Source organism: Typopeltis vanoorti, chromosome 3 (assembly GCF_054136105.1).
Source record: "Typopeltis vanoorti isolate ZY-2024b chromosome 3, IOZ_Tvanoo_1.0, whole genome shotgun sequence".
Taxonomy (NCBI): Eukaryota; Metazoa; Arthropoda; class Arachnida; order Uropygi; family Thelyphonidae; genus Typopeltis; species Typopeltis vanoorti.
The window spans coordinates 58,921,050-58,934,529 of record NC_143551.1 but is presented as its reverse complement, the minus strand read 5'-3'; the positions used below and the strand labels follow the sequence as shown (position 1 = coordinate 58,934,529).

General features: G+C 37.0%; 1 protein-coding gene across 5 annotated transcripts in view; it reads right to left on the bottom strand.

Moving 5' to 3' along the window:
- The window catches only part of LOC150108180 (uncharacterized), a 122,800-nt gene that overhangs the window by 71,694 nt on the left and 37,626 nt on the right, over positions 1-13,480 (bottom strand). For all 5 annotated transcript variants that reach the window (XM_090415636.1, XM_090415635.1, XM_090415639.1 and 2 more), the window contains exon 2: positions 3,942-3,999. In XM_090415636.1, coding sequence (XP_090271762.1) covers positions 3,942-3,954 — 13 coding nt within the window. In that variant the 5' untranslated portion in view covers positions 3,955-3,999. The remainder of the gene's footprint in view (positions 1-3,941; positions 4,000-13,480) is intronic.

Sequence of the window (13,480 nt, the reverse complement as noted above, 5' to 3'; positions counted from 1 at the left end):
TACTAATCACAGGTAGATGGCTGAAGCAGTAGTTCGTTCAAGTGCACTAGTGCCTTCCAGATACATCTAAGGTTCTCAATACTTTGTTATTTTCATATAAATAAAGAGGATCTCATCCACAGTTGGTCATGAACAGCGTGATATTCGTATATATATGCACATGCAGGTTCGTCGTGTCAGCCATAACCTATTGTGGTTTTATATTGCCAGACATTCAGTGGATAATTTTGGATCATTTTTTGGGTTCACCTTCCATCACTATGGCATCTACAAGTAAAAAGCTTAAATCAAGAGATTCTTGTTGGGTTTTTAATGAAAAGTGGACCAATTTGTACTTTTTTGTGCTGATCGACAATAAGCCAGGGTGTTTTAATTTGTCATGAGTCAGTGTAAAAAGAATACAATATAAAAATAATACTATGAGACAAAGCATGCATCCAATTTCGATCACCTTCAAGAGCAGCTTTTGTGTGGATAAAGTGAATCATCTCCAAATTGATTTAAAATGCCAGCAGGGCATGTTTAAAAAGGCAGAGAGAAGAGAGCAAAGCATGCATCAAAGTAAGTTATGTAATAGCTGAAAAAATTGCTAAAAAAATCAAAAGCCTTCTTGGACAAGTGTCATCACTGCTGGCAAAATTCTGTGTCCAAATAATAAGGAAGTGTTTAAAAAAAAACCGAGTTTGTCTGGGGTAACTGTAACACGACGTGTCGAAGAACTTGTCAATAACACTGAAGGAACTTTAATAAAAAAAAAAAAAAAAAACAGTCGTCCGAATTTATGTCTTATTCATTTGCTTTAGATGAGAGCACAGATGTGAAAGATACAGCACAACTGGCTGTATCAACAATTCACTGTGACAGAAGAACTGTCAGTGCTCATACCTATGAAAGGCACTGATATTCTTGAAGCCACCAAGAAAAGGCACCAGCGTGTCAACCTCAGCTTAACCAACATCGAGGGTGTGATAACTGATGGTGCCCCTGCTATGGTGGGAAAGAACGAAGGATTTGTTGCACTACTACGGAGAGAACCGGAACTAGAAGGAAAAGATTGTCTGTTACCACTGCTTAATCCACCAAGAGAATTTGTGCATGAAAACTATTGGATTTGAGAATGTCATAAAAGTTATTGCGAGTGTCGTCAACATTAGAGCAAGAGGATTGAATCATCGTCAATTCCAAGAGTTTTTGACCCAAGAGTGCAAAGCGGATCACGGCGATGTGGTTTATTATAGTGATGTGCATTGGTTGAGCAGAGGGAAGGTTCTTAAGAGTCTTTGACTTAAGGAGCGAAATACAAAAGTTCATGCAAACCAAGGGGAATCTGATTGCAGAATTTAACAATCCAAAGTGGATGACAGACTTCACCTTTGTGACTGGCATCGCGTTGCATATGACCTAAGTATGCAGCTACAATCCAAAGATCAACTGGTGCACACGGTCTGATCACAAAGCTTTTGTGGCCAAGCTCAAACTTTGAAAGGCACAACTCGCAAAAAAAACTAGATTCATTTTCAGCTTCTTGCTGAGTCCAACTGTTCATATCTTGATGAATACGTTACAAAATTAACCGTGTTGCAATGCGATATTTAGTGATTTTCATAACCAACAGTCTTCTTTAGATTTATTTTCAATGCCATTCAGTGTCAATTCTGCCGAAATGCCAGGCTCAATACAAATGGAACTGCTTGAACTCCAAAACAACTCTTCTTTGAGAGAAAAATTATTCAATGTGCCCTTGCTTACATTTTACAAAAGACTACATTTCTGAGGACTCATTCCCTAATCTTCACCAGCATGCTTTGAAGATGTGCACTTTGTTAGGAAGCACATACTTATGTGAGCAGTTCTCTAGAATGAAGCATGTGAAGTCCAAGACTCAGATTACAGACCAACATCTCGAGAATACTCTGCACATAGCAACTTCCAACATCGACAAGCTGGTCAAGAAAAAACATTGCCAAGTTTCCCATTGACGTTGTAAAAAATGAATGTTTTCTTCATTACATTATTTTTTCAAGTATTGATTATATTTACTCATCATGAACCCAACTCCTACCTATGCTCTTAAAGCTGAGTTTGCTTATTTTTATAAGACTTTTTGTAAAGTATCAAATGCACAGTGTTCCTTGTGAATCTGGAAAGCATCTACAATTCTAAATACTGCAGTATAGCTTTAGTGGCCAGCAGGTTTCATTGAAATTTTTAATGCAGCCCACACTATCTGAAAGGTTGAAGACCCCTGTCAAAGACTGAGATTTACCTTAAGTTTTATGACTTCCAAACCATAATAACACATCAACTTATCCACATCATTTATAAAACACTGTTGATTACATGCTAATTTTAGTGCCATCAGCAACAAAATTGCAATTCAGCATAATAGTAAATTTCTGTATAAACTGAAGTGTGGTGCAGAAGTTATGCTTGTTAGTTTTCCCATAAAGACATCTCATAAGTTCTTACAAGTGATTTTTTACCTCCTTCGATATCTTATTTAGTAGAATCCTTCCGAAGCATCTATGTCAATGACAGCTAAGCTATGGATCTGAATGCTGTGATGGATAGATGTTTATCCTTGGGTAGTAGGTAAATCTCAGTGCTGAAGTAAGACCACTGACCTAATTACTGGAAGCCTGAAATGGCTTGAGAATTATGTTTAGTGTAAAGCAAAACATTATTACAACAACAATACAGAATCTCCATTAACTCCAGAGATTTATCATGAGAGACCTAAACTATCATACACACATACCTCTCCTTAAGCTTATTCACAGTCAGGAAACTCAACTAATTCTGGCAATCCATTCTACTACATGAAAAAAAATCTAGTCTGCACCTCAGCTCACTAACCACTCTTACACAGATGACCCTTAGTTCTATGACTATTTGCCATATATTGAAAAAATTTCCTTTGAATCAATTTTTACATAATCCCTTTAATATCTTAAGTTTCAAAAGTTAGGCTTATCAACCAAACTTTGTAACCCAAACACCTTCAATCTATCCTCATAGGAGCATTCCACAGACTTGATATCAGCTTAGTCTTGTCTCTAAATCTTCTCTACCACCTCCTGGTCTCCAAGAAAACCCAGATGACCAAATCTGGGGTCAAGATGCAATCAACTGGGATACTGATTTTGTGGCTAGATACTGGATGTGATGTGGACAGATCTTTATCCTGAAAATCTTTCCATACAATATTACAGGGCTCTCACCTAATTCAATGATCACAAATTCAATCCAATGCCTTCTAAAGAATTTGCAGTGGATTCTTATCTCAACACAGAAATATTAAGAATAAACTTAAATGGTCCAATAATAATAATAAAAAAAAAAAAAAAACTTTTATAACTACAATATAATTAAGTTGCATGGAATCTCCAAGTTCTGGAATTTTAGTGGGAGACCACTTCCCTATTTCTTTTTGGGATGCATTCCTCCAATTTTCATGTTAAACATTTCATCACCTTGAAATCCAAGCAACTAGATTCTCTAGCTGCTATATTACTTAGCTACAAACAAAACTGCACATTGCTTACCCAGTGAAGATGGTTCCATAAAAAGTTATTCAAAAATACGTAACTCAGTGCAGAAAAAGGCAGTCAGTCATTTATGTTCTAGTTAAGTTCACCATGATGCTGCTGCTGCTGCTATATACAGTTGAAATATCTGCTGCCTGATCAGAATGGTATTACTTTTTATGCTTCTTTAAATTTATTTAAATAAATGTAGCAAACTGGCAACCACAGATTTGTTAAATCACCTTCAAGGTATGGCAGGAGATGAATTCTAGTAAAATTAAATTTTGTTTGACCCCAAACTTTTAATATTCATGGAGCTGTTTGGATAATTTTAATGGTGACCAACTAACTTCTTGTAATAAAATACAAATCAGTTTCATGTAACAAAATAAATTAAGAAGCTTTAATACTCACGTTCAGAAGACATGGTGAAAATGCTTCTTACAGATGACCTCAAAAGATGTATTACGTTCTAAAGGAGAAAATAAATGTCATAGAATAAGTAAATAATTATATTATTAGTATTTATCAATTTATGAAAGTGCTTAGTATTTAAAGCAGTAAAAATTCCAAAAAAACTGAAATTATGATTAAATTAGTGGCAGTGTAGTGACATTCCAAACATTTCTATTTTTATAATGTAGAGATTGTTTCATCTATAAAATAAAGATGCCAAGAAATTATATTCTTGGTTTAATCCTTTATTCAAGTGTAAGCAAACAAAGTTTGTGTACAAAGTAACTTCACGGCTGGGCATAGAGGCTAATGACTTCACATTGTTTACCTTAGTATCCCATAATGCAAAGCACATATCCTTAGACATGTATAATGCTATGCATTATGGGAAGGGTCACTACCCAGACCAGTTTCAACCTTTCAGGTCTCATCAGTGGGAGTCAGACCCAGAAGTGATACCAAGGTTGAAGTAATGCAGAAGTCATATTAAGGTGCCACCCCCCTTATTACTAAAACATCTCAATTAGAGATGTTGAAAGTTTTTCCACTTGGTTTTACTATAAATTGAAGATTCCAAGAAATTTTATTCTTAGTTTAATTCTTTATCCAAGCATAAAAGTTCCCCCCCCCCCCCCCAGTCGTGAAGTTACTTCATGTGCAAACTTTGTTTGCTCACACTTGGATAAAGGATTAAACAAAGAATATAATTTCTAGGCATTTTTAATTTATAGTATAACTAAGTAGAAAAATTTTCAACATTGTTTCATCTAACTTACTCTTGTGATTTGTTTCAAAAAATCAGGTTCTACTAACAGAAAATTAAACAGGAAAGAAATGACTAATTTCTTATGCAAATATATCTATGAAAGTTGGTAGAGTCTGCATTTCTTCAATAAAGAGTAGCATAAAATCCTAGGCAGTACCTAGGATTTCAACAGGATAATTAAGGAAAATTATAAAATAACCAACAGGTTAAACAGAAAATTCAAAATCCTAATAGACCAATAGCACAAAAAATTCCCCATTCCAAGAACTGTTCTAGTACAGTAGAGTTCACAATGCAAAATACAGACAAACTACTCTAGTCTGGGACAGGGATATATGTATATAAAAAAGTTGATAGATATTTAACTGATACAGTTATGTTTATGCTAACAAAAGGCATGATTTCCAAGAGTAAGATTCATGATGTGATTGTATACATACAGATAAAACAAGTGATGGAAATGCTTAAAACAGACCACATAAAAGGAGAAGTAGGAGATGAGAAGATATGAAAGTAGTTGAATAAGCAAAGAGTAAATATGAAGTTAAGATTGCGAGCTTGTTGTTATAAAATAAATAAATATAGATAGACAAATCTATCTATATTTATTAGATATAACAAGGTAGATTCACAAGAGCATGGAAACATGAAGTAAATGACAGAAGACATTCCAGAGAGAAAAAATGATTAACATGGAAGGAATGTCCAAGAATGGCAGGAGACTAATTCTCAGACAAGAAAAAACAATGACTATAGCAGCAAGGTAAGGAATTTGATGAATCAACTCAAACTGCTTACTTGAAACATAATGTATTCAATTTGAAAACAGTCTGGTGGTTTATACTATGACAGAAGCATCAAATAAAAAAAGCATGAATTTTTAGCACCAAATGAAAGAAAAGGATTCAAGACTTGTGTGAAATAGAGGTTAACAGGACCAAAAAAACAGTTCATGTTTATACACCAAGATCACCTGAAGAGGACAGGCAGGAATAGTCTTCCTTATAACCAAAAAAGATTTATCATTATGGGTAATTAACTATTGGGGTGCAAACTAGAGCAGAAAGCATGCAATGCAAGGAAAAGAATTTGTAGAGTTATTGAGAAAATTACCTTAAGCAGCATGTGTCTAATGCAAGAAGACTGGATAAGTGAGAATCTGGGTATAAATGAGATTGTTGTTCTGTCTCCAACTGGAGAGCAATTATGCAGTTTTAATCTTGAGATTAAACTGCACCCTCCATGGAGTTACTCATTGTAGGAGTTTATCACACCAAATCTTAAAATACTTAAGAAATCTACTCCTTACACCCCTTTTCACCACACTCTTACATGACTTCCAGGGATGACCTCTGGTTTTTCCCATCTCACCTTCTACTCCTTATCTCATCTGAATTAATCCTTTATAAAATCTAACTAAAATGCCTATCACCTATTTTCCTTCTATCTGCTAAACTCTGCAATCCACATTTTTCAACCTCTTCATAGCCAGCAGTCCAAAGTCATGATATTGTCTCACCTCTCAACCGTCTCCAAATCACACCGAGAAGCAGGTGACCAGATTTTAGCACAATAGTCCAAGTGTGGTCTGACCAGTGCTTTATAGTGGCACAACCACTTCTGTACATGTTAGAGTACTGAAAGTTTATTTTTCACTTAGTTAAGATTATAATAAATTTAGTTTAATCCTTTATCCAAGTGTGAGCAAACAAAGTTTGCGCCTGAAAGTATCTTCAGGACCGGAGTAAGGTAGTACAACACCGGGCAACTCGTTGCAAAGGTGGAGCAAGCTACCAACACTCCTATCTCAGTATCTCCCATAATGCAAAACACATCTCCTTGCGGATATGTACAATGTTATGCATTAAAGGGAGGGCCACTACCCAGACTAGTTTCTACCTTTGAGGTCTCTTCAGTGGGAGCCAGGCCCAAGTGGTGATACTAGACAGAAGCATTAGCAAGGTCATCTCTACCTATAGGAGTTGCCAAATGATGTGCCACCTTTTTATTAAATTACTCTGGAATTAGAGAAAGATGCTGAAAGTTTATTTTTCACTTGGTTAGACTATAATAAATTTAGTCTAATTCTTTATCCAAGTGTGAGCAAACAAAGTTTGCACCTGAAAGTATCTTCAGGACTGGGGTAAGGTGGAACAACACCAGGCAACTCATTGCAAAGGTGGAGTAAGCTAACTTTGGCAATTCCTATAGGTAGAGATGACCTTGCTAATGCTTCTGCCTGGTATATCCACTTGGGCCTGGCTCCCACTGAAGAGACCTCAATAAAGATTGAAACTAGTCTGGGTAGTGGCCCTTCCCTTAATGCATAACATACATATCTGCAAGCAGATGTGTTTTGCATTATGGAAGATACTGAGATAGGAGTGATGTTAGCTTGCTCCACCTTTGCAACAAGTTAGTTGCCCATTGTTGTACCACCTTACCCCAGTCCTGAAGATACTTTCAGGTGCAAACTTTGTTTGCTCACACTTGGATAAAAGAATAAACTAAATTTATTACATGTTAGATTACTTGTTGTCATAGCAGCAGTCTTTGCAACATGCCCTCTAAACTTCAGAGTACTGTCAACCATCACTCCTAAATCTCTATCACTTTCTGCAGTACGGCACCATCAATATAGTGCAGAGCCTTATATTTCTGCATTCCAAAACGCAACACTTTTCACTTATTAATATTAAGCCTACAACTCCACTCCTTTGTCCAAGTAAAAAGTCCATTCAAATCTTCCTGAAGGGAATTAACATCAGCAGTGCTACTTATAATTCTTCTCAACTTTGCATCATCAACAAACAACTGAAGATCCTCCACTCAGTCCACATGATGTATCGTTTAAATTAAATGGATGATTAAGAATAACAAAAGCTGCATATACAGTGTGCCCATTAAGTAATGAGACAATTATTATGTCAAAACAAAAGAACTATTTATCAATTAAATAAATAGTTCTTTGTTTGATATAACTTATTATCAATTACATAGATTCAAAATAATTTCCCTCCAACTCCACACAATATTTACATCTGTAGTACAGGTATTCGAGGGCACAGTGGAAGTGCTGAATGGAAACCTCCTTGAGTAGGTTACACCGTGTTGGATGTTAATGTTCCTGAAACCCCTCCCTCCTTTCAAGGCACACCTGATCTTTGGGAAGAGGAAAAGTCTGCAGGAGCCAAATCTGGGGGGGAGGGGAGGAGATTCCCAATCACACAGACCAAGAAGCCAGATACTGCTTCTCAGGCAGCGCACAGTGTGCAATAGAAACCAATTGTTGTGGGACAGTTCTTTCCTGACACATATGCAGGCATACAGACATTGCGTTACTCCTAAATAATAATGACTGTTCACTGTGGGTGGGGGGCTCAGGAACAAATCTGGAGTGGGTAATTCCAGCAGCATTTGAAGAAAAAAAAAAAAAAAAGAAAAAAAATTGTCTTGCCACTTCAGGGAGTCCCTCTCCTCTTTAAATATTGAAAACCAGCAGAACACCTGTGCACAGCTCAGTTATCACAAACTTTTTTTATGATAATAAAAAAAGTTTGTGATAACTGAGTCCTCAATACAATAAATTGTATTGAGGACTCAGTTATTGAGGACAATAAAATTTTATTGTCCTCAATACAAGAATTGTATTGAGGACAATAAAAATTATCACAGCTATGATAAATTTATCACAGTAAAGAGCTATGATAAATTTTTACCACAAGACTGTTCACTGTGGATGGGGGACTCAGGAACAAATCTCAGGAATAAAAATTTATCACAACTCTTTGCTCCATGATGGAACTTCTGACATGCTCCACTCACATTGTTACTTCAACAGTTGCCAAACGAAAACTGCTACATCACCCGACTCTAAAGCTGCAACTTCAATTACAACACACTTCAATCTCATTACTTAATGGGCACTGTGTAGGAAAAAAAAAAGGTAATGGACAAACTGGCAGTATAAAAAAAAAAGGAAGATCAGGCTAAGGCAGTGATAGCCATGGTGAAGAAAGTGAAATCAGTAGTCAAAAAGAAGAAATTCACTAACCATCTAGATAGATCAAAGGATGGAAATGAAGGAGTCAGGAGGTAAAGCTACTAAAACTCTAGAGTTAAGTATATGCAAATAAGCCTGCAATAATGATAGTTGCTAATTAGCATGCATGAAGGTTCTAAGTCTAAGAGAGAGAGAGTATGGAAAGTGGGTTAGTCACAGGGTTCTAAACTTAGGCAGTTGTAGAAATAAAGCAGCAAAGGACATCTTGCATGTGAGGCAGATCAAAGACGCTGAAGGAAAAGTATTATGGAGGGATGTGGACATAAGAAACAGATGGAAAATATATTCTGAGAGACTTTTGAATGAGGAAAATGCAAGGACTCAGGAGATGGGCAGAACATCAGTAGAGTGGAAGTGATGGAGGCCATGAAGAGGATGAGGAATGGAAAAATCAGTGGGCCCCTGACAGAATTCCAGTGGAGAGCACTGGGGGAAAGAGGGAATTGACCTGCTGTGAGACCTGTTCATGAAAGTTTGCCACTACAAGGGTAAAGGGTGCACAAGACTGTAAAAATTACAGAGGAATAAAGTTGATGTCCCACACAATGAAAATCCTAGAAAGGGTTCTTGATGGTAGATTGAGGAAGGAGGTGGAGATTGCAAAGGAACAATTTGGCTTCATGCCTGGTAGATCAACAACAGATGCTATCTTTGGATTATGGCAGATGATGGAAAAGTATCGAGAGAAACAAAAGGAGCTATATCTGGCATTTATTGATCTGGAGAAAGTATACAATAGAGTGCCAAGGCAGGAAGTCTGGAGGTGTCTGAGGGAGAAGAAAGTGCCGGAGAAATATGTCAGGTTGTCGCGGGAAATGTACAGAAATGTGAAGACAAGTGTTCGGACCTGTCTGGGACAGACAAAGTTTTCAAGTAACAGTTGGCCTGCATCAAGGGTCAGCATTAAGTCTGTTTCTGTTTAATATTGTGATGGAGTTGGTAACAGAGGGGGTGAGAGAAGATGCACCTTGGACAATGTTGTATGCAGATGACATCTTGCTGTGTGCAGATTCAAGAGAAGTGGGAACTAAACTGGAAAGATGGAGAAAAGTACTGGAAGAGAGAGGTATGAGACTGAGCAGAAGTAAGACAGTATGTGTTGCACAGTGGGCAGCAGACAGGACAGACAGGAGATAGATCTGGAGCTGGAAGGAAATGTCATCAGGAAGGTGAGAGACTTTAGATACTTAGGTTCAACAGTGGAAGAAGATGGAGAAGCTGAAAAGGAAGTGGGATGCAGGATACAAGCGGGTTGGAGGAACTGGAGGGAGATGGCTGGAGTGTTATGAGATAAGAAGGTGCCGATCAATCTGAAAGGCAAAATCTATAGGACAGTAGCGAGGCCAGCTATGACATATGCTATAGAAACTGTGGCCCTGAGGAAAAATAACATCAGCAGGATGGAAGGAGCAGAGATGAGAATGCTTAGGTGGATGTGCAGTGTGACCAGAAAGGATCGTCTGAGAAATGACTATGTCAGGGGAACAGTGAAAATTACTAACTTAGGAACGAAAATACAGGAGGCAAGGTTGAGATGGTTTGGTCATGTGATGAGGAGGGAGGATGAATATGTGGGAAGAAGGGTCATGCAGATGGATGTGCAAGGAAGGCAGAAGCGTGGGTGGCCAAAGAAGAGATGGAGGGAGCTGGTAGAAGAGAACTTGAGGTTGAAGAACTTGGATGTGGTGACAGCCCAAGACAGGAAGGTGCGGAGGAGACTCATTGTCAACAGTGACCCCACTTAAGTGGGAGAAGCTGCAGAAGAATATACTGGATTTAGTCTGAATAGTAATATATGTAGGATATTGCTGTGTGATCAAGTAAGGAAGAGTAAAGGAAGTTTCTGATCAGAGTAAACTGATATTATGGACAGATGATAATGAATCAGTTCAATTCAATGTTGCAAGTGCAAGGTTATGCATTGTGGGAAGGGTATTATATTAACGTAGTTTGTCATAAGTGGTCAATGCAGCTTTAGACATGGGAATGATAATGGGCAGAATAAGTTTAGATCAGATTGAGTGGTTAAACCCTTACATTAAAAAGAGAACAGTAACTTCTAATAAGGAATTATTTCAACCATACAAGCTCTGATGAGACATCCTGAGTGCTTCTGTAATGGTCATTTGGAGTGCAGAGAGGAAGAGAAGCCAAATGTGAAGATCCAGAAGAAGGTAATCAAGCTTGTGGAATTTTACACAAGAGGACAAACTGAGGGAATGACCAAAGTTTCAGTAATGAATGAAAAAGAAGTGACACAAGTTAGTAAGAACTTAGATAAGCAAAATTCATCAGCTTGTGACAAGCAAAGGAAATTCATCTCAGAAAGTTAGCTAACAGTATAGTAGTATAGTTAGAAATATGCAAAGTCAGGTTCTTATAGCATACAAGTGGATGCATGAATCTGCAGTTGCAGGTTATAGATATTTAGGCATGGTCATTTGTTGCACTTGAAGACTGGAATGGCAGAATTAGCAGATGACCAAATTTTAATTTGACAATGGTAATGAAGGCATGACAGCAAACTATGTGACACAGTCCAGGCACACTCTGAGACAAAACAGATGTGGCCAGTCACAGTGGAAGAGACAGGGACCTCACCATGTAACCTTCCGTAGTAAACCATGAACCAGAGAACATGTGGGATTTAAGCAATAGAGACAAGGTTGGACACTGCAACTTTTGTCTCTTGGAAACATTACAAGGAAGAAGAAAAAGAAACTGGAGAACATAAGCCAGATACTATGAAAATAGCATATGATGAAGATACCTTAAACCCTCCAGGGAGGACATCTCCTGATCCTTCATGTCTGAAAACCAAGAATCTCTTAATTCTTGCAACTTAAAATGTAAAGACCTTATATGAAGCTGAGAAGTTAGATAACCTTATGCAAGAACTTGAAGCAATGAAAATTGACAATGCTAGTATCAGCGAAGTCAAATGGACTAATAGTGGAAAAATAAACAGAAAGAGCCGTTCAATTATATACTCATGTGGAGACAGTCATAGGAATGGAGTAGCATTTGTACTAAAAAATAAGATTACACAATACTTACTTGGATTTTGGCTCATAAGTGACAGGATAATTGCATTAAAAATTGTAGCTCAACCTTTTAATATTTTTATTGTCCAAATATATGCACCTACTTCTGATTACCCAGATGAAGATAGTGTTTTTATGAAGGCATTCAAAATGCACTTAACAATGCTAAATCAGATGATATAACTATTATGGAAGATCTAAATGCTAAAGTAGGCTCAAAAAAGATCTCTTCCTGCATGGGAAACCACGGCTTGGGACAGAGAAATCCAAGAGGAGAAAGATTAAAACAGTTCTGTGAAGAAAACAATGTCTCTAGGACTTCTCCATGTGTAAAGTCTTCTAGGAGGGTTGCTAAATAAAGTATTTGTTAAGCAACCCTCCTAGAAGACTTTACACATGGAGAAGTCCTAGAGACAGCTGTAGGAACCAGATTCACTATATAATGATTAAAAAAAGATTCTGGAATAACATCTTACAAGCCAAAACATACCCAGGGGCTGATATTGGATCAGAGCACAACCCTGTGGTCATTAAAGCAACAATAAAATTAAAGAAAACAATGAAACCTATAAAACATAGAAAAATGACCTTGGCTCTCTTAAAAATGAAGAAATACAAGATAAATTTTTAAAGGAACTGACACAATCCACTGCTGTTAACATTCCCGATACATACACCAAGTATCCTTACCCTAAAGACAAGATTGAGGATAGATGGCAGAAATTTAAAGAGGGCATAAAAAAGGCAGTAAAACAAACAATTCCCCAATTTGAGAAGATGAGTAACCCTCGATGAATGACAAGATTCTGAAAATGAAGGAAAGAAAGAAACACAAAATTCGTCCTGAATACAAGAACTTAAACAAGGAAATCAGGAAAGAATGTAGGATTGCAAAAGAACCATAGCTCAACAAATGCAAGGAAATTGAACTTTTGGACAAAAAGCACAAAACCAGAGAACTTCATGAAAAAGTTATGGAGTTAACTAGCAAATCTTGCAAAAGGAGTAGGCTCTAAATTGCATTGAAGATATCAGTGGAAACATCCTAATGGAGAAAAACAAATTAAGGGATAGATGGAGAGTATTCAAAGGAACTCTACAATCATGATAGGATAGATAAGCCAATGCAAAAAAGATTTAGAGGGGCCTAGTATTCTTACCTAGGAAGTAAGAAATGCCATTAGGAAATTGAAACCAGTAAAAGCCGCAGGAATAGATGGAATTATGGCAGAATATCTAAAGGCTTTAGATGATAAGGCTATAAGATCACTGACTGACATATGTAACAAAATATATGAAACTGGACACCTGCCAAAAGATTTTAAACACTCCACATTCCTACCAATACCTAAAAAATCGAAGACAATCAAATGTGAGGAGTACAGAACAATCAGTCTGATAGCAAAAGTTATGTTATATATCATCCTAGAAAGAAGTAAACATAAAATCAAATTGGAAATTAATGAAACAATCTGGTTTTCAGGAAAATAAAGGAACTAGAGAAGGGCTCTTCAACATTAGAACTATTATAGAAAGATATCCGAAGAAGCAGAAAGAAGTCTACTTATTTTTTATTGATTACGCAAAGGCCTTTGACAATATACAACATAAACAACTAATCAAA